At 43.6% G+C, this 23,988-nt stretch overlaps 1 protein-coding gene across 2 annotated transcripts; it reads left to right on the top strand.

The window, feature by feature from the left end:
• Positions 1-4,390: 4,390 nt before the first annotated feature.
• Positions 4,391-23,691, top strand: tesk1b (testis associated actin remodelling kinase 1b). Of its 2 annotated transcripts, none has more exons than XM_026298734.1 (11): positions 4,391-4,616; positions 5,367-6,062; positions 14,537-14,658; positions 14,846-14,894; positions 16,040-16,186; positions 16,317-16,399; positions 19,400-19,490; positions 20,091-20,174; positions 21,158-21,244; positions 21,706-21,802; positions 21,899-23,691. In XM_026298734.1, exons 2-11 carry the CDS (start codon positions 5,868-5,870, stop codon positions 22,972-22,974), a joined length of 2,031 nt encoding a protein of 676 aa, XP_026154519.1. In that variant the 5' UTR covers positions 4,391-4,616; positions 5,367-5,867; the 3' UTR covers positions 22,975-23,691. The 2 variants fall into 2 exon arrangements, with proteins under 2 accessions (XP_026154519.1, XP_026154517.1); XM_026298732.1 differs by having other exon boundaries at positions 21,896-23,691.
• Positions 23,692-23,988: the final 297 nt, after the last annotated feature.

Below are 23,988 nucleotides of genomic sequence, written 5' to 3'. Positions count from 1 at the left end.
TCCTGATAAATCATAGGCAAAGTCGGACCTATGACTGCAACTGTGTAAATAGCTTCATTGTTAGTGTTGGTTTGTTATTTGCATTTGAAATATAGAGATAACATTTAAAAACCTTTTATTACCCAACATTATGAGAAAGACTCCACAGTGAGAAAATGAACCTTTACCTCCCCACAGGTCAGGACTGAGTTTATAGAGACTACATGGATAGTTAACTACATTCAAAAGTCAAAACTGTGTTGTTTTTTTTAACATGCCAATTATAGAGTTACCTTAGGATGCACAATGCACACCTTATGTTTTGTCACTTCAAGTTTATTTTAAAGATAATACTTCGCTTATAAGTACATTGTCAAAAGTATTTTTACACTGAGTATTTCTACACTGTGGTATTTCTACTTCTCCCCAGGTAAAACTGGATTCATTTTAAGGATTTCCACTCTTGGTAATATCAGAGGGAAGAACAAGAGGCCCCAGTGAAGTGCCTGTCTGTCAGCACTAGAGGACAGCATTGCTAAAGGCTTTAAAACCAAATTAAACACACAGAGCACGTAGCACAGAGAAAAACTTCCTCTGCAATGCAGGTCAGTGGGTTATTGGAGAATCCATATTGCCTGATGGTTTCTGAGACGTTTCACATTTATTGTTTGGTTTCTGCTCCACATGGACGTTATATTTTCTTTCCCACGATCTGAAATGTGAAAACTACATTGTCCTTTTAAAGGTTTCACTTAAAGAGAGGGGGTTAGTGTTTTTCATATTGGTGGAAAACGTCACATTAGGGTTTGGCAGTGAATAAAAGAAATGTAAAATCAATAGGATCAACAGAATGGCAGCATATACACCCTGCTGTGCTATTTATTGATCCTCATTTCCATGACGCTAATTTCACAGTCAGTCTTTACACAAGACAGTTCACCAGGATGAGGCCAGTGTGTTTTAATTTGTGTCAACTCAAAGAATCAGATGTTTTTTTTTAACTTTAAAAAGCTGCAGCCTTGCACAAAGACACTGACCTACAACCTCTTATCCAATTAACAAAACTGAGAGAGAGGTAAATTGTTATTTAGCAAACAGGCTGCATTTCTTTTTTTCTTTTTTTTTTTTGTTGACAAAATAAAGTCGAAGTCACAGAAAGAAAGGATCCCTGAGGGGTGAGACGTAGCTCAAGCATAGCACAATGCCACCTGAGCAGAAAAAACAGATCATTCCTATACCTGTAAGGTGAAACCTGAGGCTCGGAAAACTACTAGGCATGTCGAGACATGAGGGGAAACCAGGGAACTGTGTTCCTGTGTCAGGCAGCGAAGTGCTCCGCTGCTGTCGGGGAAAAGGGCATAAAGCAAATGTAGCTTCAGTGAACCGCCCAAGGATTTTGAGATGATGTAGCTGTGAGTAAACCATTCTCTCTGCTGTGCTTCATGGGAACTTTAAAGCCTTTGTGAAAGCAGGCCTTCAGGGTAAAACGATACGGGGTCGGTGAACAACAGATGAAGGCCTTGGGTGCATTTGTATTGATTTCCATCTACTTTCCTGTGTCTGTTGTCATGGGACAGACGCCACATGTCATCTACCTATGGCTGATTATTTAGACTCTTTTTTTTTTTTTTTTACGCATAGTCTGTAATGCTCAAGAGTTTACAGACAAAACAATCTCTCAGTGTCTCATTATTTTATCCTTTGTACTGCCAAATGGATCGCATGCAGTATTATCCACGCATTTCATTTTTCTAATGAGATCACAGTGAAAACCTCCTTCTGTTTCCACTCATCTGTGAGTGTGCAGTAATTTACTTTACTGTTCCCTTTGGATGAAGCTGCACTTCACTCTGATCCACTTTCCAGCACCTAAACTCTGCCCTGGAGACCACTGTGGGCTGATATGTGTGTCCCTGGGGATGAAAGGGATTGTTTGTGGGCCAAAGTGACCATTTTCATTACTGTAAATTAAAAGTATCCAGAGTTTTCCCTGGATTCTTCTTCATCCTAAGGTGAAAAAAACATGTTAAACACCCAGGGAATCTCTGACTAAAACAACAATTTGAGACATGTATGCCTCTATAAAACCATGTCCAGGCTGATGCGGGTGTGTGTCACACCATGTATTTTGTTATATTCATGTGTGTGTGTTACATGTATGAATTTATGTGGCTTCCCCCACCATCGGCACCATGGCCGTATCCAGAAGTCTGTTTATTTTTTGATGAGATTGGGAGGAGGTGGACCATGTGGCAACCCCACCACCCTCACCCGCTTGCCCCTACACCTCCTTGGGGGACCGGCTTGAGAACTCATGAAACAGCTGTGCTCCAAAACCCAATTACCAAGACCCTGGCACCCCCACACACCCTCCAGGCTGGGGCGAGTGTGATCCTCTGCACCCGTAATTGAGCTTTAACAAGGGGGGCACCTCTCGGATGGTCATATGGGGACACAGCAGGGCTCAGGATATAGATTTGCACTGTCCAGACCTAGATGTTTAGGTGGAAATTGGAATTTCAGATACATTTGATGTTTTATTTAGTGTCTGTTGTGAGAGGGCTTGACCAGAAATCAGGTGTTCAGGTGCAACAAGATTAAATTATTAAAAACATCTGTGGGATACACGCATCTTAGCTGGAATATATTAAAATATAGTTATTGAAAAATTTGTTTGTTTTTAAGGGAAAAAAGCCAAATAAATAAGAGCAGCCTCTTTAAGTGGAATTAGGGAGATCATTAAGTGGGTGGACCTTTTTTCAATCACTAACTGTAGTCTGACATTTCTATTGTGCTGGGTGGAGATGGATCCGTCCTGTGGAGGGAATGTGCCCAGCTCAGGTGTTGGATGCAGCACGTGCACCATATTGATTCCCTTCAAAGCGAGCCTGGTGAAAGCCTTTCAGCAGGGGATGTGACTGAGAGCCACATGAGTCACACTCATTAAAATACATTATTTGTCCTTTGTGAGGGTGGAAGGAAGGTGGACTCACATTGATTTTGGTCCTTAATGATGTGTGCAGCTTAAGTCTATATCATGGCCCTTCTCTTGGTAGAAGCCAAATTCAGGTCTATTAAAAATCTTTTACTGTTGTTTTTGGATCTTTCAATAATCGGTTGTTGTCATTTTCTTAGTTTAGTATAATTATACGAGTCATTTCTCTGTTTGTTCTCCGGTGGTTTTACAAATGACGCTCCGTTTGTCCAGAAGCAATAAATAACAAACAGTAGGTACATAAGGATGGTGTGACTGTTTTTAATAAAGAGACAACAAACTGCTTAATAATGCAGCGACAGACCACAGGTCTGTTTAACAGCTCGGGGGGAACTCACGCACCTCCAGCTGAACGTGTTAAAGGTGTGTCATCACTCGGAGTGTGTGGCTGTGAGCTGGCTTCACGTCGAGTGACATCCAGCACCTCCGGGTGCCCTGCACAATGTTCACCTTCACCTGTGTAACGTGAAGTGATAAAACACACTTTTATCACAGCTTTTGTTGAGTTTCACCTCGATTGTTTCTTTTATCTCAGACTTATTTTCTCTTTTATGGTCCAGTTCCACTTTTTCATTTAACTTTCTAATCCTTTACTGTAATTTGGTGCCTTTTCAACACTTGTGACCTGAGTTCATCTGTTCATAATTATGTCTCCAGGCAAATAAATACATAAATGTTTACTCCTTTCACATGGGAATCTTTTTTCTTTTCTGTGTGTGTGTTTAATAAAAAAAAAAAACTATAAGCTGAAGTGCATTTTAATAATTCATGCGTTTTCACAGCCAACACATCCCATCTGGACTTGGCATTTATTTGTTATTAGAGCCCAGTTTAAGTGCCACTAAAACATTTTCCAACAGGCTTATTTGCAATATTCCAACTGGAAAGTGTCGTCTCAGCAGGTTTATGGACAGAGGCAGACTATGGTTTGATAAATATCACTTTAGCTGAAATACAGACATCATGTAGATCATCTAATCTATTCATTGTGTTTACATGGTACACATCCCTAGATAAAGCTGTGATAAATACTAGAAGTACTGACTACTGTCTGGGTGTGTGTGTAGTTTCCAGTGCAGGGGACAAAGGGGATGTTGGTGCATGCACTGATCAATGCACATCATCATTTAATCCTCCTGCTATATCAAAATAATCAATATTAATGTTAAAGTATAAACTTTGCACCTGCAGAGTGAAAAGTCCCACTGATCTTAATATAAAAAACCCCTGGAGGGTTCAATCAACAGCTTTCTAAACACACACAAGACCAACTTTTAGGTTTTTTTTTTTAGATCCCAGAATCCGAACGCTCCCACAGGTGCGTTTTTGCGGTGATTACGTGAGTACCCGCCCCGCCCCGCCGCCTCCAATAAAACGCAGCAAAAGTCACCGCTCCCATTTCTTCCTGCAGCCAAACCCACAACGAGGCAGGAGCACAGGAGAGGAGACGGCGGGCACGTAAAACGAAACCACTGAACCCCCGTGTGTCTGCGCGTGTGTGTGAGTGTGTGTGTGAGGCGCACAAAGATGATTAATTAGTAAAATAAAGCCATCGGTAACCGGACGCCGCAGCTGATCTGGATTCGGGGCTCATCAGAGGACACCGGCGCCTGTGGAGGTTGTGTTTTTAGAGCAAGGCCAGGTAAGTCCCGATCCTCCTTCTGCAGCAAGCACGCGTCTCATGCTCGATCACGGTGAGGCTGTGCGTCAGCGTTTTGAGTTTGAATCGTGGGGGCTGATCATGTCCGTGCGTCCGTGGCGAACGAAAACTCGCCAACTCGGACATCCATAATTTACCAGGCGCAGTCAGGCTGTGAGCGGATCCGCCACACGCACGTTTCTGCGCCCCCCCATCCCCCCACGTTCCCCCCCGGTGTGACCGGAGCGACCATCGGCGCTGTAAACACGGTCCCTGTGAGTGGATCTGTTTTAAGGAGAGCCAGTGTGTGTGCAAAGTGCGGGGCAGCAACAATAGGAGGCGATATCCTGCTGCATCCACGGCTGTTATCGCCGGAGAGCAGACGGGCTGACATGTCAAACACACCAGTTTACGAGCAAAACCTCTGATGGCTTTGTTTTTTCTTCTAAAAGACATAATTTTTTATCTTTCGCGCATTGAGTCCAAACTGAATCTACTTTGTCTTCATGGCAACGTGGAGAAAACGTCAGGCCCAGTGAGAGCGCTGCGGCCAGAGACAGAGTTTCTGCCTTTAATCATTTGCCACAGTTATCACTGGAATTTATTGTCACTCACTCACACACTCGGTCGATACGAGCATGAGTTTCTGTGACAGATCGGTCACAGCAGATGCGCACACACGCACTTTAAGATTGAGCGAATTAACGCCCCTGTTTCCGCCCCCTTCTTCACTCTCCCTCTGTGTTTCAATAGGCTGCAGCGCCAGTGAGGCAGCTCTGCGCGCACTGGAAACCCGGGATTCAATTGGTGGAAGCAGGAGGGGAGCCCCGGCCTTTTCCACTGCAGGAGGAGCACAGTCGGAGGAAACGGAGAGAGAGACGCCACTGCCAAGACAGCAACAGGAAGAAAACTGCACAGCCTCCTCTGCTGCACGGCATGAGGGACTTCACCCGAACTGCGCACTGACTCTGCAGGATGCGCCGCTGCAGCTGCGTAGTTTAAGGACAGACGAAGACGAGCCTGTTCCGGACCTGTGCAGGAATTTAGCACAGGAATTAGGCCCGACCGGTCCCTGGTCACAACCGCGACATTAGGTTTCCCAGCTGTTGTCATTCCTCCCTGTGAGCCCTGAGCTGTGGCCTTACAGCGGACATGGGAAATGTAAACAGTAGTCGGGCTGGATTTTAAACTGCGCACAAGTCCCACGTCCTCCTCCTCCCGCCCCCTCCTCCTTCTCCTCCCGGGGCGTCCGAGATGGAGATGGAGACGGAGAGGGTCGAGTCGGAGCAGGAGCGAGAGGCGGAGCCGCCCATGCACAGCGTCCATGGAACTTACCGGATCAGACCGTCCTCCTACCGGGCCCTGCGCAGCGCCGTGTCCAGCCTGGCGCGTCTAGACGACTTCACCTGCGAGAAGATCGGCTCTGGGTTTTTCTCCGAGGTGTTCAAGGTGAGAGGAAGTGTGCGTGCGTGCGTGTGCGTGATGTTTTGGCTCAGCGTGTGCATCCTCCAGCTCTTTATCATTTAAAGTAGTGCAGACTTAAGTAAGCTTGTCTGCCCTGACTTGACTCAACTTTAGGTAGCCATGGCAACCATGGCACCCTACACCACACACCAAGAAGAAGAAAAAAGCTGCATGATGCTGTATAATTGCAGGAAGCTTTATTTTGAAAGGGACTTTACACCTCACTGTCCCATCATGGTCCAGTCCTCTCCACGCGTTGACCGAGGCGGACACAGTGCGACTTGGTGTGTAAGTTAATAAGGTCAGGACAGGTAGATCTAGGACAGGTAGATCTGGCACAGGTACAGGTAACACTACACTCCCCCAGCGGCCTCTATCCCTTTGTTTTGCTGCTGTTCACTTGCATAGGGACTAATTCAAGGAAACGCCTCATTAAGGGTTGCCACGCGCAGCCCAGACTGATGCTGAGAGAGGGAGAGGGAGCGAGCACATGGATCAAGGATCATCTCTAAAAGACTCGAGTTAAACTGGAACATAATGACTTTCTGTGTTGAATGTCAAGTTACATTATGGGCGGGGACTCCGGGCAGGTTTGATGACAGATGATGCTGCTGGGTGCTGTATTTAGATATATGGAGGTGATTACTAGTTACAGCCCTACCTCAGTCTTTCTGAGAAAGTAACTGTAAAGTGCACAAACATGTTATCGAAGTGGATCCGTGGATGAGTTTTAACTTTTGTTTATTTTGTATTCAGCCTCCCAAAGTTACATGTACACAAGTTGAGGGTTTTTTTTTTTGTGTGTTGGTGCAACTGGTGAGCAAACTTAGCCAGTCAACAGACGTGAATCATGTATAGTGGAGTCATTCATCAAGAGAAACAGGCTGAACATTTGCTGTTTCCTGATTCTCCTAATTTGAGTATTTGCCGGTTCCGTGTTGTATCATTACATGTTGAGTTTGGATTTTCTATTTAATATATAAATCAAGTTCAAATGCAAATAGCCACATACGCATGCTTGTATTTTTAACGTGGATTTTACGGAAGTTTGTTTTCCGGAGTGTAACTAGAAATTTGATTGTGTGTGCGCGCGCGCGCGCGTGTTTGTATTACTCAATATATTTAATTTTTTCTGTCCCCTTTGGTGCTTCCTCTTTCCAGGTGTTTGTTTGATCTGTGGGCCTGGAGCTGGAAGTGTGATGTGGGTATAAGGGCACCTGTCACTGCTGCCAGATAACAAACTAGTAATGCTGCTAAAATCAGTAGTTCTGGCTTGTGTTTCAGGATAAAACTTTTTTCAAAGTTTATTCAGTGACACTTTCAAGGATTTTATGAAGTGGAGGAAGTGGGATATGAAACTTAAAAAAAAAACATTTGACTACAAATTGACTTCCTTTAATCTTTAACTATTTGGTGCACAATTTAGTCCATAAAACATGTAATAGGTGTGCATATATAATGTGATAAACAATGCTTTGTTCTTGATGATTATTATATAATTTCTGAATACTTGTTGGTATATTGATTGGTCTGGAAAATATCAGAAAGTGGTAAAAATGATCCCTCAGATGTTTTCAGAGCTGAAATTGATCATTGTAATTGCTTGATTTGCCTAAACAGCAGTTAAAACACCAAAATATTCAGTTTAGAATAGAACTCATGAAATTTTATCTTTTATTATTGACTTAAGTTACTGCTCTATCTCTGTTGTATATGTGACTGGAAGACGTTATGTTGTATTTTACATATCGTGGTTGTCTTGTAATGTCTTGGAGCAGTGAGAGATGAAGCAGAATCATAAACAGTTGATGATTAGATTGTGATGTTTTATCAAGTTAATGTTGAACATTTAAACCAGAATTAAACACACACACACTGCCAAGTTGACCCTGACTTCATTAAGTCCCTGTTATGTTGTGACTGCTGCTGTGTGTGTTCTTCATTTCAAACAATTATCTTCAGGTCAGTCTCTCAGCTTTGCCCTTTGAATGGCCAATGAGCATGCAAATGTTCCTGTGCTTATTGCTGCCTTGTCAAGTTGGCACTTAGGTTTGGAACAGCTTGCCCTTTGATAGCGCCATATAAATGCAAAATTGTTACACCAGCTATCAGTCACATTTAAAAAGTTTGCTGACTGATTGTTCCTGTGCTCTGGCTTGGCTCAGAGGATAAGAGCTGTCTATTGTGCAGAAAACTCTGACTTGTTTATTGCATTGCAAATGCACATCCTGAATTTGGCTATAAAGGCTCTGGCTTTCCCCCGTGTGTGTGTGTGTTTTCGTTGAGCTTCTGTCCTCAGTGCAGATCTATGCAGGCTCGTGGCAGACAGACAAGCAGCCATTCACCTCTCCAGTGTGTAATTGTGCAACCTGCAGGAAAAAAAAAAAAAATAATGAAAGCAAAACAAAAGTGAGTGAAAGGAAGCGAGCGCATGTGTCGAGACAGATCCTTCAGGTGCCGTTTTTATCTTTCTTCAAAAGAACGTTCTTGGAGCGCGTGTGCACAGTACCACCTTTAGCCTTGTGCAAGACTCACACATGCACCTGAAAAGCTGAAGGTTGAAAAGCAATAATAAATTGCACCATCACTCGTCACGTCACTTAACAGCCTGAACTGATTATTTGTCCTGTTCCTCAGGGATCCAGGGGTTTTGAACAGACTCACCTGATCAGTTTTCTAATGGGATTGCTGTGCTAGTGTGTCATTTTTCAGCCCTTTCTCTTGTGATAAGTGTATTTGCTAATACATGTAACACCTGCAGTCCAATAAGTGGGAAACATAGAACAGGATTCTTATCAGATTTGGTTCTCATTTGGCCCTTCTCCAAAATTTACATGAAACATGGAAATCTGATATTGTTTTTATGAAGCGTAAAGATTCTCAGCAAACCTTAGTGCTCATGTGTTATGAAAAGCTTCTGTTAAGAGCAGATGGATTTATTTTATTTTTTTTTTGGCACTTTTGTGTCTTTTGGCTAGACCTGAAACCGAAGGCAGCAGCTGTTATCAGATTGATAAAGGTTATATTGTATTGTAGCTTCACCTGCCCTGATTTTGATTGTTTGTCTTGATAATTGTTACAAAACATGCAAGGTAAACCAGAAATTCGAGTGCGTTTCCATGAGTCACAGGGAATTTCTTCATAGCAAAGTCAGTCATCACGGTAATTGTCACGAAAGCTGTGATTAGCCTCATTAGAGTGGAGAGGTGGAGGTGTGTGCATGTGGTTGTGCTGCGTTCAACAGCAGAGATGATAATACGCTGAAGGAGAGTAATTAGATAAAGAGGGGATTTAAAACAGGAGTCTCCAACGCACAACTACTGTCAAAGTGTGTGTGTGTGTGTGTCTCGCTCTCTCTCACTGGTAATGTTGAAATAAGTTGCCAAGCACAACCACTGTGCTCTTGTTTGCTACAGTGTGTGTGTCTATCCAGTTTTCTGCTCACTGTGGTCCACTAGTCAGTTTCATAGATCAGTTTTCAGTGGAATCACATTGTGAGCACATGTTTTAAAGATAGCAAAGTTAACCACAGGTGTTCAGGGTCAGTGAAGTGGCAATGACTAAGACCTATTCTCACGTACATTAAAATTCCTCATTATTGTTTTACACCAACTTGAAATATCCCGAACTATTCCTTTAATTTGCCAGCAGGCCGTGGGAGCTGACAGGAAGTGATGAGAGAGATCAAGTGAAACGTGCCACTCGGATGCGAAACGGGGACGTTGTGATTCACAGTCAGCACAGTTTAATCTCGGGTCCCCCTCATCTGGGCGAGGTTGGTCTTTGCATACATGAAGGATTGTATTGGTTTTGGGTTCAGTTCAGGTGTGACACATATTGAAACTGCATCAGAGATGCCAATTGTTAAATTCACTCATCAGGGCGTGTTGAGATGTGATCAGTTCCTATAAATCCTGACTGTTGGAAGAATTTCATCCCTGAAAGGTAAAACGAAACAAAGGAGGAAAAAAACCAATAGACGCAAAACACTAATCCTTCGTCAGCTGTCACCTGTGTGCTTGTGATCATTGTCAGTGTTGGGGATTAGGCGTCTGTGTCCGTGTTGCTGTTGGATGGTGTTGGAATAAAAGAGCCAGTGCAGACTTGAACATTAGCAGCTGAGTGTGGCACTTTTGCCTCATTATTCCTCTCCTCCCACACTCCAGTCAGGGCCTGCTCTGCTGCCACTCTCTGCACCAATGTTTAGCTCTGTTTATGTTCTGCACCGCCGCACGAACACGAAAGAGCTGAGCATGTGAGGTTCCTGCCATCACTTGAAAACCATCTTGTTGATCGTTGAAAATATTTTGAACGGACCCCGGATTAAAATTAGAGAAGTGTTGGGCAAGAGTTGCACAATTATCTGTTTTCATATCCTTCCTCCTCCTCTTTATCATGGTTCGCTGTGTTTATTGTGATTCCATCTCAAGAGACGGTGTATGTGTGTTTATGCTCACACACAATGAGCGTTTCCTCCCATCCGCATGTTGGAGGTCGTTCTTGGGTAAACCTCAAGGAAGGCCTCTCCCCTGTAAGAAGAACAAGCAGCTCAGTGTTTGCATGTGTACGTCTATGAAATGTTTTTGTGGTGCAGCAAAGTCCTGTTGTTGTTGTTTCTGGTGGATGACAATAATAACAACACGTCATAACTCATCTCCAGCGGTATCAAAGCCACACACAGTGTCTTTTTGTAGAAGTCTTTGCACACGCCCTCCCTCGGCGGCAGTGAATGGAGTTTAATTTGTGGCGCGACACTTTAGACTCAACACTGACGACTCTTCCCTGGAGTGTCCTTTTAAATCAGACAAGTAGAAATTGTGTAATCTGGGTGGAGAGACCCTGCATTCATTTCAAAAGGTCACTGCGAAAGGTCAGCGATCACAAGCATGTGTTATATATTGCATGTGTGCACTGGAGTGGCCCCTCATGTTGATGCCTGTGTAATCTAGATGAGGGGGCGTAGCCTGATCAGTGCTTCTGTTGTGCAACAGACGAGTGAGAGGCTGTGTGTCGGCGTGTCTGCTACCTAATGGATCAGGTGTGTTTGTGAGTCCGGCTCAACCGCACACAGGGGGACCTCCCTGCTCTGATGCTCTTGTGGACTTTCTGTGCTTCTTTACGCTATAACTTGAGAACTGAGCTGCGGGTGGTGGCTCCATCTCACTCTCTCTCTCACTCACACACACGCACGCACAGTGTGAAGTTCAGCCCCTGAGGGATTATAGTCTCTTCACACTTCAGCACAAAGTGCCAAATTAGTTGAGGCTTTTCTGTTTTTGTCTTCAAGTGATGGCTTGAAATCTTGTGCCTAGGACAGATACTGCTTTTGTCTAGTTAAGAATGTAGTCACTTTTTGGAAGAGTAGATCCTGTTTTTATGTCTGACTAGATATCTATAAGGCTGTCAGGTCCTTTATGTAAATACCCCAGTAACCTGAACAGTTTGATCTGTTTTCCTTTGCAGACTCTTGTGGCTGCAGGGAACAGATTTCAAAGGAGTCTTGATGTATTTTCTCTGACAAGACTCTGGTCTGGTTTATTTCACGATAAATTAGATTTATGGAAGTGTATGTTCAGCGGGTGAAATGATAACAGTGGCCTCTGCTGAAGGGAAGTTGTGAAGTAGCCATGAACTCCACAAGGGAACAGTTTGACCCCGTGTGTGTGTGTGTGTGTGTGTGTGTGTGTGTGTGTGTGTGTGTGTGTGTGTGTGTGTGTGTGTGTGTGTGTGTGTGTGTGTGTGTGTGTGTGTGTGTCTTTCTATGGATGTGTGGACACAGTACCATTCTTGTGAGGACATCTTGATTGGTCCTCACTTCACATGGGCTTTTAAAGGGTTAAGTCTTGGTTTTAGGGTTAGGTTTAGATGAAGGTCATGCATTTAGTTGTGATGGTTAGGGTCTCAGGAATTCATTATGTCTGAGTGTCCTCACAACTATAGTGAGACATGAGAGTTGACTTTTTTTTTTTTCATGCTTAAACTCCACATACTTTTGTTCAGGGAGTTTTGGGGTTTTAATTCCCTGCAAAGATCCAGTTTGGTTTAGACCTTTACACCAGAAACATCCATTTAAATAAAGCTGTTTGAAATGATTAGTATTCCTGGCCTTTTTTTGGCTTTCAAACAAAAATTTCATGTCTTGCATCCTTCTTAAATATTGGTCTGGGCCTTGTGAAACTGAAACACATTTTTCATTAATCTCTTTGCTAATACAATCTTCAAAGCCTTAGAATCACAAATCTTTTAAATGCATCTCTCCTGCCCCTTGTGTGCATCCTCCATCTGCAGCCTGAGACAGACCTTGCTCCCTGTCTGCCTCATTGGGCCGTCGGCTAATGATGGACATCGCTGCACATGTTGGCTCCTCAGGGAGAGAGATGCCCGTGACCTTTTCTCTGCTGAGAGCAGCACTTTACAAGGCCGAGTGCGTCTGAAGGAGGGCGTTAGGGTGTGTCTTTGCGTGTGTGTGTGTGAGCAGAGCTTTGTTGTGTGCTTTTCTGTGCGTGTATGTGTGGAACTGTTCCATGTTGCGTGGGCATTGGCATTCCAGTGTAAGGTCCATGGAGGTGACCAGTAAAGTTGGCATAAAGCACGTGGATGGGAAACCGCCATATATTTCCTTGCGGTGGCTTTTCAGACTTCAGCAGCAGAACAAAAATGTTGCACTTGTGCCCCGTGCTGACTCAGACACACTCTCACCCTGTAATGATGATGACTGAAAGGTTGTTTGTTTGGTATACCTAAAGTCTGTCGGGATGGGCAGCCGTGTAATTCCAGCCACTGCTCCATCAACGGTTCATTCGTGTTTGCACTGTTTGCTCGCGTGAGTCACCTAATGTGTATGTGCTTGGGAGGCGACCGTGTAACTTCAGATAAGTGAGAAAGCAGATGTTTCCAGGGGAAAAAGGCTGACAGGTGATGTAAATTCACAGCCATGCCCAACCCCACAGTCCTATTTTCCAGATACAGTAAACCTATGCTAATGGGAGCTGGAGGACGCTCTGTGTGTGTGGAGAAACCCTTAATCTGCTGCAGAGCGCCTTGCACCAGCCTACACAAGTCTGCCTCATCCTTTAAGTGCTGTAAACATGTAGAGAGAAGCAGAGATTAGTCCCCTCCACACTGCTGCATGCTTAACTTTCTGTGCAGAGTCCCATTCTGCAAGAAGAAGCAGCTACTGGATATAATTGAGTGGTTTATGTGTGTGTACGTGTGTGTGGCACTTTGCTGCAGTCTGAAGTCCTCAAGCGGCTCCACGAGGACAGGATCGACTCTCATTGACTGGCTGTTAAGACGAAGAGGGCAGACTTCATCCTGTGTGTGTGCGCGCGCGCGCGCGTGTGTGTGTGTGCGCGCGCGCATTAATAGCATTACTCACTGGACTCTAGTCTGGTCTCTAATAGGCTTTAAGTCCCCCCCCCCCAGTCATCAGTCTGATCCAGGCCAGTGTCACACTGACTTCAGCTCAACACTTGTGACTCCAGTGATCGCTCACACTCCCCTCCTCCCACTCCGTGTCTTTCATTACATTCTCATGTCACTAATGAAGACACAACCTGAAACCTCCAGTGCAGCTTTTTAGCTCAAGAAATTTGATTTGCAGTCAGGCAGTAAAAGCCTGATTCTCGATCTCACACAAAAGTGTTAGGACCACAACCAAAATATTAGAAACTCAGGGTTTTGATTCAGTTCAAGCATCTCAACTCTTGCACAGGATTTTAAAATATATCCCTACTTATAAGTATAGAGTTTTCTCTCTCATACACACACACACACACACACACACACACACACACACACACACACACACACACACACGCACACACACGCATTCTCTCAGTATTAACACACACAGTCAAACTCTGAAACACCTCTGCCTTCTTATCTCTGCAAACCCTGAGTACTTTGTGTGGACTTCTCTGGAGGTAGTATTACTTACCAAGCAAATATGCATACATCGTGGAGCCCGAGGGGAAGCATGTCACGTTTCCATGGTTACCATACCAGACAGAGCTATTTCCATAGCAGCAGGTTGGTGCAGGGAAGCCGCCAAAACAAATAAAGATGCTGACCTGCTAATGTTTCTGGGCTAGTTTCCAACTTTTCTGCTAAAATTACATAGCACAGTGTGGTAGTTTTACTTATTACATGTAGTGTTTAACTGATGTGATTTCTGTATGTGTAATAAATTATAATAAATACTGTCCTGCAGGCCTGTTCTGTTGCAGCTGTATGTGCTTATGTTATGCTCTGAGGTCTAATGCTTCACATCATCTGTCATGTTGTTTTCAAAAGTGGAAGAAGTAACAGCTTTCCGGTGCTAAATTGCACAAGTTCCTCATGTTTTCGATTTTTGCACAAAAGCAATGAGCTTGTAGTTTTGAAATCCTCACTGTAAGTTATGAATCATTTCAGTTGTTAAAAATAAAGCATTTGTGTGTTTTTGTGTTGTGATTCAGGTGCAGCATCGTGTCTCAGGCCAGGTGATGGCTCTGAAGATGAACATCCTGGCCAGTAACAGAGCCAACATGCTCAGGGAGGTCCAGCTCATGAACAGACTGTCCCACCCAAACATACTCAGGTAACTGAAACCTGCAATTTCACTTCATCCGCAAAATTAACGTCCTCCCATTATTCTCTTCTTTTTGGTTTGTTTGGTTCACAAAGTGTCTTTCACATGTCTGGGAGGGACCTGTTATGTCTGGGCTGTGAGAAGAGCCTGGGCCTGTTGACTTAACGAGTCATGTGTTTGCCTGCTCTGTCTCCAGGTTTATAGGAGTGTGTGTCCATGAGGGCCAGCTCCACGCTCTCACAGAGGTAAGACGCTAATTAACCCGCTGATGAGGGACTTCATTCCCAGGCAGCAGTCACTTATAAATTAGTTAAGATTTTAAATGTCAACACTTTTCTAAAACGCACATTACTGATTTTTGTTGTACTTTAACTTGCATTATAGTATAAATTATTGTATCATGTACTAGTCCGTAAAAGTTACCGGGGTTTCTCTGCATTTTTTTTTTTTTTTTTTTTGTGCTCAAATATGGGCCTTTCCAACGCCTTTCCAGTCAGACTCACTCTTTCTGTTCTATATAAAGAATTAGTCTGGAATCTCATGGGTTGAGATTGATTTCCAAGGGGCGGGCAAATGGATGCAGAATAACCAATCAGAGAAACGAAAGGCTGACATAAGCAAAGCGACAGCGAGACTAGTATCAACAGCCAAACCTTAAAGCATTAATCCAACAAGGTGTGTGGTAGTTTTTGTGGTAAAAACTTGAGAGTACACGATGTTATCACCAGGTCTGTACATATTTTTGAATGGAGTAAACGGCAAAAGTCAGTTGTATAAAGATTTACCGACTTGGGACTGGCATTGTGTAAGCGTATGTGCAAAGCTTGTTTAAATGTGGTTGGATGACTGCAGCATAAAGCCCCGCCCCACTGCAGATAAGCAGCTGTGATTGGCCCGGCTCAATTGAAGCTGGAGGGGGGACCTGCAATCTTTTAAGAAAAAGAGTGCGTCTGGCTGGCCAGGATAGCATTTCCTTAGTGTTTGTGCTTTGACGTTGGGATGTGCTGCATTTTTAAATGTTTTTGACTTTTATTTTGGATTTGCACTTTTTTTTTTTTTAAATATTTGTGCTTTGACTTTTTACCTGTCAAATATATTTTTCACTGTTGTTGATTAATTTACTCACATTGCTTTTCAAAGCAGGATGATGAAATGAATTAGAATGTGAATTAAAATAAACTGGTCAATAAAACAGTCACAGTTGACATTAGAATAAATGTTTAAGTGGTTTGTGCAACTTCATTCATAAAGGTATATTTTAACACCTCATGGCATCAGGAAGCTATTTATAGGCCAGTTATATACAAATCACAGTAATAATCACTGTCATGAGCACTGAGGTAGTTTTTAAAAAAAGACTGAAGCCTGTGTGCTGCTGTTTATCCTGCAGTACATCAACGGTGGTAACCTGGAGCAGCTGTTGGGCAGCGACATGTACCTGTCGTGGAACATGCGACTCTGCCTGGCTCTGGACATCGCCCGGGGCCTGAGGTACCTGCACAGCAAGGGCATCTTCCACAGGGACCTCACCTCCAAGGTGAGACCACTCACACAGACACATGCAGTACACACCTAAAAATAAAAAGGCTCCGTAATAAACACTCACCTCATTGTTGAAACACTCGGTAATAAAGTGACATGTGCGTGACCTTTGACTCTCTGTGCAGAACTGCCTGGTGCGCTGGGAGGGCAGCGTGTGCTCAGCTGTGGTGGGAGACTTTGGCCTAGCGGAGAAAATCCCAGATTACAGGTCAGTCCGCAGCAGTTCAATTCAGTTATCATGGCTGTCAACGCTGTGATTGGATAGTTCACACTCAATGTATGACATTCCTCCACCCCTCTCCATTTTATTTACCCTTCATGCTGTATCCCTGTGTAAACTTTATAAAAATGTGTCCCATGACTTCTCCTTTCTCACATGAGACATAATCACACATAAAAAAATGAGACCCATTACTCACACACATAGCACTCTGGGGTTTTCCAAAGTATGGGGGCGTATATTGTGGGTGAACCCCGTGTCCAACACCGCTCGCTTTGTGGAACTGTTATTACTAATATTGTCAAGTGGGAAGAAGCAGCTTGACTCAGAGGTGGTGTCAATATTTAATCTGACTTGGCCTGTCCTCCGCTTCTCCTCCTGTGTTTGCAGCTGTGTGTTTAATATGCTGTGACATGTGGTACATTTTATTCTCCACCATCAATTTAGTGCCGACTGTTAATGGCCGCAGAGTTACAGTGACCCTCCGAGGCGTTATTTTGTTTTATTTTTTTATGTTTCCTCAGCTGGTTGTGCACTGACATCACGTCTGTCGGTGTTGGGTGATCAGACTTTTCTCGTACTGTAACGAGAATCAAATTACCAACAAGGGAAAAACATTCCACTGCGAAGAAGAAGGAAAAAAAAAAAGTCCTGCGTTCAAAATTTTCCTCAAGTAAAAGTGTTGGCAGCAAAGCGGTTAAATCAGGCAGAGGTAACGGTGCTCGCTGTTAAGAGATGTCCAGAATTTTAAAAAAGTCTTCACATTTGTTGAAAAACATTATCTCCCAATGTCAATGGAGGGGGGAAAAAAATACAGCGTGTTTCAACACTCCAGCTGTCCTGAAGTGCTGAAATCCTGATGTCATAAAAACCCTGCAGCTCTGGATTTTGGAAATTTGCCCTCACGTCAGATAAAGGATTTCATGATGCTCCCCTACAGGTTAAATAAATTCGCTACAAGTGTTCAGTCCAAATAGTGTGTCCTTTACCTGTAAAGGCTCTTTACATAGGTAAAATCTCCAAAATGTCTAGTTTTGCAGCACTAATAACCACATTTTATGACCTTATGTCACTTTTAATGTGAAATCTGAACTAGTACAACCATCAGAGCAAGTTTTACATGGCACCTTCACAATGAAAACCAAAAGAAAGTCCATCAAGTCCATGACTCAATGGGCGTTTGTCATTGTGAATATTATTTCGGATCAACATTCGGGCTGTAAACTGAGGTGGGATGTTGAGGCTGACCTTGCTTGTGAGGATACTCAGACATAATGTATTTTCTAGACCCTAACCCTAAAACCAAGTCTTAACCCTCAAACCCATTTGACGTTGTGAGGACCAGCCAAAATGTCCTCATAAGGCCAAAATGTCCTCACAAGAATGGTATCAAAGTAAATTGTTTACCCACTACCATAGAAAGATGTGTGCGCACACAGTCATCACACAATAGTGCTATTAGCTCCTCAACCTCCCCCTCTTTAGTCAAAATAGCCAACTCTTGCTGAGATGAGGCAGCTGTCACCGTAACCCGGACTGGCTTTTGTGTGTGTTGTGTGGTCTATTTGTGCCCAGCCACCTCTTGTGTTTTCACAAGAGTGTGTCATTTTCAGGGGGTGGGAAAAGCTTGTAACTTCAGTGGCTTTCAAGCTTTCTACCAAGCATTGTTCTGCTTTAAAAAAAAAAGAGCAGCACAATGAGCAGATGAGCTACAAAATGAAGCTAAAAAGGTTTTTTTACAGATGCAAGCTCCCACCTGAGAGAATGTGTGTGTGTGTGTTAGTGTGTATTTTTTGCATACCTGCAGCTATCAAACATGAAACCTCTGTTTGCTCCAGACTCTGCTTCAATAGCAGCTGTTGAATTGTGTTTCCGTCATTTTTCACAGAAGTGTTTGCTCTTAGTTTTAGTCAAACACTGTCGTATCCTGTGTTGGAGCACCAGCGGGAGAACGGTGTGTGTGTTGTGTTTGTGTTGGAGTGTTACTGCTGTGCATGTGGCATGGAAGGAAGGAGGGAAAGAGAGGAGATGAAAAGGAAAAGCGCTCCAAATAAGGTCAAACTATTCCAGTCCTCCTACTTTTGCACTTTGAGTTTGCTGGATTTCTCCTGCTGCTCATAACGTAACAAGTCCCTTTTGTCCTTTTCAGTTATTCCTCCCTGTTGTTACTTAACTTTGACTTTAATTATCTGGAGCTTGTATTTCTTTGCTTTCTTGTTCCTGCCTGTCTGCTTCTCCAAATGGTGTTGACACTCGGAGACGTGACTCTTTACTCTTCTCTTCTCCTCTGCCATCACTGTATTTTTATGTTTGTATAGTTTTTTTCTTTTTTTTTTTGCAGTATCATAGCCCACAGTAGCAGATGGAAATAGCACAGAGGAAGTATCTGCCAGCAGGGTGTGTGTGTGTGCGTACGCGTGCGTGCGTGCGAGATCAGGCATGTGTGCAAGCACGTCGACCATGCACATTCTTTTCCTTCCTTTTTATTCAGCTAAAGTTGCACAACGATATCACAAATATAACTGAAAAACATTGTGGTTTCTTAGAGACAGAGGAAGTATCTACATACACACACGTGCACACACACGTGCACACACACTTGCACCGAGGCAGGTTTCACCCCATAAAACCCCTCTTTGATTGGCTTCTGTGTTAATGAAATGGAGCGTGACGCCTGCTTGCACGAATGTTCTTGTCTGACCATTTATCTGTTGTCATCTGTCGTCCCTTCCACCCTGAATGGAAAATAAAAGAAAACATAATTTTTGTCGTCATACTTTGCTGTCAAACAACTAAAACTCAGTTGTTTTCTTCAGATTCATTAATATTAACCATGTCAGAGAGACTTTAAGATCCTCATCTGATTTTTTTTTAAATATAAGATCTGCTGTGGTGCATATTTGAAAGGTTTGCATGCACCTTGCCTTCTAATAAATGCTGGTTTATTTCCCTCTGTCCTTGTTTGTCTCCTATTCCTCTTTTCTGCAGTGAGGGAGAAGACCAGGAGCCTCTGGCTGTCGTCGGCTCCCCCTTCTGGATGGCTCCAGAGGTGCTCCGAGGAGAGGTGTATAATGAGAAGGTACAGAAGGATCGCTTTGTTCATTGTTGTAAAAGCTCAAGGTCCAGTGTGGGTGTGACGATTGCCAGTCAAATAAACCGGCAAACAGGCACCAAAATAAAGCAGTACTTCTTTAATAGATCAGTCATTATGTCAAAGGCAAACAGACATGTAGTTACATAAGAGGTGTACTTCTTGGCCTGGCTCACTAGTAGTTTCTGTGCAGCTTGCTGAAAGTCCTGATTGCCTGTTCAAGTTGCATTTAAGTGATTATTATGGTCTTTCTTTAGCCAGCCTGGGCTTCAAGAAACTACAAATTAGCCATAAGCCATCCAGAATGGAGTGCATAATTTTAGATAATATTGCAAAGAGTCCAAAAATACTGTTCACAAAACTTATATAATCAGATTTTTAGACATTTTTAGTCAAGTCTGTCTTATATAAAATTTTGGTTTACTAGGAAAGCAATTTTCTGTTTTTGTTGGTTCACCACAGTATTAGTGGGTTTTGTAAATAAAAGCTGAATAAAGGTTTATTTGATTAGACCCAGTCATTTGTTCTTCTGGTTTAATTTGACCCCATCTTGAACTTTCTTTGTGCATGTTTTGCTGATCTCCACAGGTGGACGTCTTTGCATACGGGATCATCCTGTGTGAGATTATTGCGAGGATACAGGCCGACCCCGACATCCTGCCACGCACTGAGGTACAGTATGGGTGACACCGTTGTCGTGATGATGCTTTAGCAAATTCCCCGCCCTGTCATCATCGACATATATTGATCATCTCACGCACGTCTCATTTCACTGAGCTCTTTACGGTGTGTTTGTGTGACCTGTTTATTGGGGGAAAATGTTCGTAATAAATATGCACATCTTCCTCTTGGACGATTCCTCTAAGATTCCTGCCAGAGTTTCATTGGCACCTCAGCACACAGCTGTGGATTTGATAGTGTTAGTGCAACAGTTGCACCATGTCAGATCAGATTTTGAAAAAAAAAAAAAAAAAAACGTGTAAAATGTAGTCGTAGATGTCCTATTTCTGAGTCGAAACAGCCGATTGTCATCTTGGACAGACAGGAAGCTGACTTTCCTGTGCTGATAGTTTGCATGTCCCAAAACGCGTTACTGTTAAGTGACAGAAAAATCTGAAGTGTGTATGAAACGTTGCATCTGATGTGTGAATTTCCTGCTCGCTTCAGAGAATCACCCAGTTCCACATTACATAAATATTCTCTGCAGATTTCAAGTATTCTTTGTTTTCAAACAGGAAAAAGCAACAAAATGAAGTGAATTTAAGTCATTAGTTTGCTGTTGTCACAAAATGCAAAACTGGGGAAGCTGCTTATTTAAATTGCAAATAAAACAAATTGCAAATATGTTACACAGCACCATAAACATAAAAAACACTATGCATCACTTCCTGTCAGAGTAAATTAGATATTAGATGTGATAATATATGACATATATAGAATCATATAGTATAGATTTGGTACACAGCAGTAGTGTAACACTTGGTGTCACTGGTGTTTCTCCCTCTTGTGGCTGTTTAATGACACAGCACCACTTACCCACATGAGCTCATCTCAACATTCAATCCATGTCATATTTGAAGTAGTGACATATTTAAAAATAACTGTAACTATAAATTTCTTTTACCAAAGAAAACAGCATTTTTTTCTTCTTGTAGGACTTTGGTCTGGATGTGGAGGCCTTTCAGCAGATGGTGGGAGACTGCCCTCCTGAGTTCCTGGAACTGGCCATCGCCTGCTGTAATGTAAGACAGACACACACACACACACACACACACACACACACACACACACACACACACACACACACACACACACACACACACACACACACACACACACACACACACAGTTCCCTGCCCCGCCCCGCCCCGCCCCAGATTCATGATTTATTTCCTTCCTGTCTCTGCTCTCTGCTGTGCTGCAGATTTACTTGAGATGTAATTCATGTCAGCTCAAGTGTAGGAAAGGAAAGAGACCAGTGTAATAAATAAGGAAATTTAGCAGATTGGCTAAATTTAGATTGATATAAAATTTTTATTATACAAAATGATAGTCATCAGTTTTTAACTTCATGGATATTCAACAAAATGCTTTATGTGCAATATGTGATTGCATGACTCTATTTTTCAAGTGTTCTCTCCATTGTCCAGGATGTTTTTGTTCAGTCTGAATCTTTTTCACTCTGGTTTCTCCCTCCTGCCAGCTGAATGCAAAGATCCGTCCATCCTTTTCCCAAATCGAAGCACAGCTGGAGAGGAGACAGGCTGAGAGGATGCAGAAAGATGAGCCAGCAGTCAAAGGTGAGTCATAAAATGCTGTGGATGTAAAGTGTAAATGTATTTGTCCTGTAAATCATTTTGAAGTGCCATTTCATCTTTTGTTTTTCTTCACAGCAGTTTCCCCTGCAGTTGGGCCTCTAAGAAGGCAATCCCTCTGCCTCCCATCAGACCCCCGCCTCTCCCGCAGCAAATCTGACATGCTTCACTCGCCGGACACCCCCCCTTCTGCTACAATGGCACCTCCTGCAAGGTTCAACCCCTTCTCTCAGAGGGAGGACCTCAAAGGCGGCAAGATCAAGCTGTTCGACACCCCCAGTAAGTCTGTCATCTCCCTGACCTTCACCCTGCCCCCTCCGCCAGACTGTGATGATCCCTCTGCATCCGAGACCGACGGCTGCGAGCTGCCCAGGAGGCACAGACGTTGCCACTCGCTGCCATGCACGCCCCCTCCGCACCTCACATCAGCGCCGAACACTGTCCTCAGTGAGGAGGAGTCCCCATGCAAGATGAACAATGTAAATGGTGAGGTAAATGGAGAGGGTGAAGAAGAGAGACTGTTGGGAGGAGAGGAGGAGATGAGGGAGGAGGGTGGGACTCACCTGGCAGATGATTCGGGGCTTCCTCTGTCCTTACCCTTGTCGATGGACCAAGCGGAGGAGCCCATGGACTGCACCAGCTCCCCGGACACACAAGAGAACGCTTCATCCCCTTACTCCAAAGTCTCCCCACAATCCTCCACCCCTCGCTTCTCTAATGGCTGGGGGTCTGCCATCTCCAACGGGCCTCCATGCCTGCCGCCTCTTTCTCAGTTGGACAACAACAACGTTGTAAGTCGACCAATGGCATGGAGCACCCCCACCACCAACCCGACTACCAAAACCAACAACAACGGCTACCACAGCCCACATAGCGACCCTGCTGGTTCATCCCCATTCGGCTCCGGCAGCGGTCACTCTCTGGACCAGGAAGAGGTGATCTCTTGTCCTGGCTGCTGCTTCGCCAGTCTCCGCTTCCCCTCTGTTTGTCTCAGAGCTCCGAGACGAAGAAACCCCTACAAGAACCTGAACGGGGACCACGCAGCATCACGTGGGCTGCTTTGTCCAGGTCCCAAAGGACTGCCGCCCTCACCTACCCCCACGACCACCACCACCAGCCTGGAGCCGGGACTCGCCTTGCCGGGGGCGCAGACTTAAACCCTGAATTCTCAACACCAAAAACACAGAAACGACTTTTGCATGGAAATTCTGCACCTAAAGGTCTTCTCTGGAAGTTACGTGGGTCTCCTTAAAATTTGCACAGATTTTAATGCAGCAATAACCTGCTAATTTTCCAGTCACACTTTTTGGTGCAGAACAGGCTCAGAGAGTCCAGACTTGTTTGCGAACACACGCTTCAAATTTGGAAAATCACTGACTTTCTCCATTGAAGCTGTGGGACAAGGAGCTGGCGGCTTTGCTGGTGACCTTTGTTGTGACCCCCTCTGCCGGGCTTAGTATTACTGTTGCAATGATTTTTGATGTTTGGTGCTGTTTCTTCATGAACAGGCGGTTTTGCTTTATTGTCTTTAATTATCAAGTGGTGTATGGTGCACTGCTGAGGTGTGTGTGTGTGTGTGTGTGTGTGTGTGTGTGTGTGTGTGTGTGTGTGTGTGTGTGTGTGTGTGTGTGTGTGTGTGTGTGTGTGTGTGTGTGTGTGTGTGTGGAAAGGTAACGTGTGTGCTGTGCACTATTCTTATGACTATTTCGTTGCTGTATGATCTTTTCATGGCCTGTTTAAGCACTTCAGCTGTATTACTGTTAGTAATAATGATATTATTATTTTTGTGAATGAATGATCGAAGACCTGCTTATGAGATGTACAGATTCTTATTATTTAATGATGCCGTTGAATAAAAAGATAGAATGCAGTTATGTTCTTCGCAGCTATTTCTCCTTCTTTCCCCTTTTTGGTCCAGACTCAGTGTTTGAATGACAGATGTGATGTTTGGCTGAGACACTCATGGTGTTGTGGAAACATAGCTTGTACACTCAGGTTAAACTTCTAATTTGCTTCATATTTAAGCGTATAATCAAACTTCTCTATTAGTTGTGTGTTTAGTGTTAATAATCATTTTTTATAATTAGATGTAATATATTTGTGGTTTAAATTTAGTTCATTGAGATACGTTGGCATGTGAGCATGCTAAAGTAATCATAGTGACATTCGTT

The sequence above is a fragment of the Mastacembelus armatus genome, chromosome 18 (assembly GCF_900324485.2).
Source record: "Mastacembelus armatus chromosome 18, fMasArm1.2, whole genome shotgun sequence".
Lineage (NCBI taxonomy): Eukaryota > Metazoa > Chordata > Actinopteri > Synbranchiformes > Mastacembelidae > Mastacembelus > Mastacembelus armatus.
This window is presented reverse-complemented; position numbering and strand designations above follow the sequence as displayed.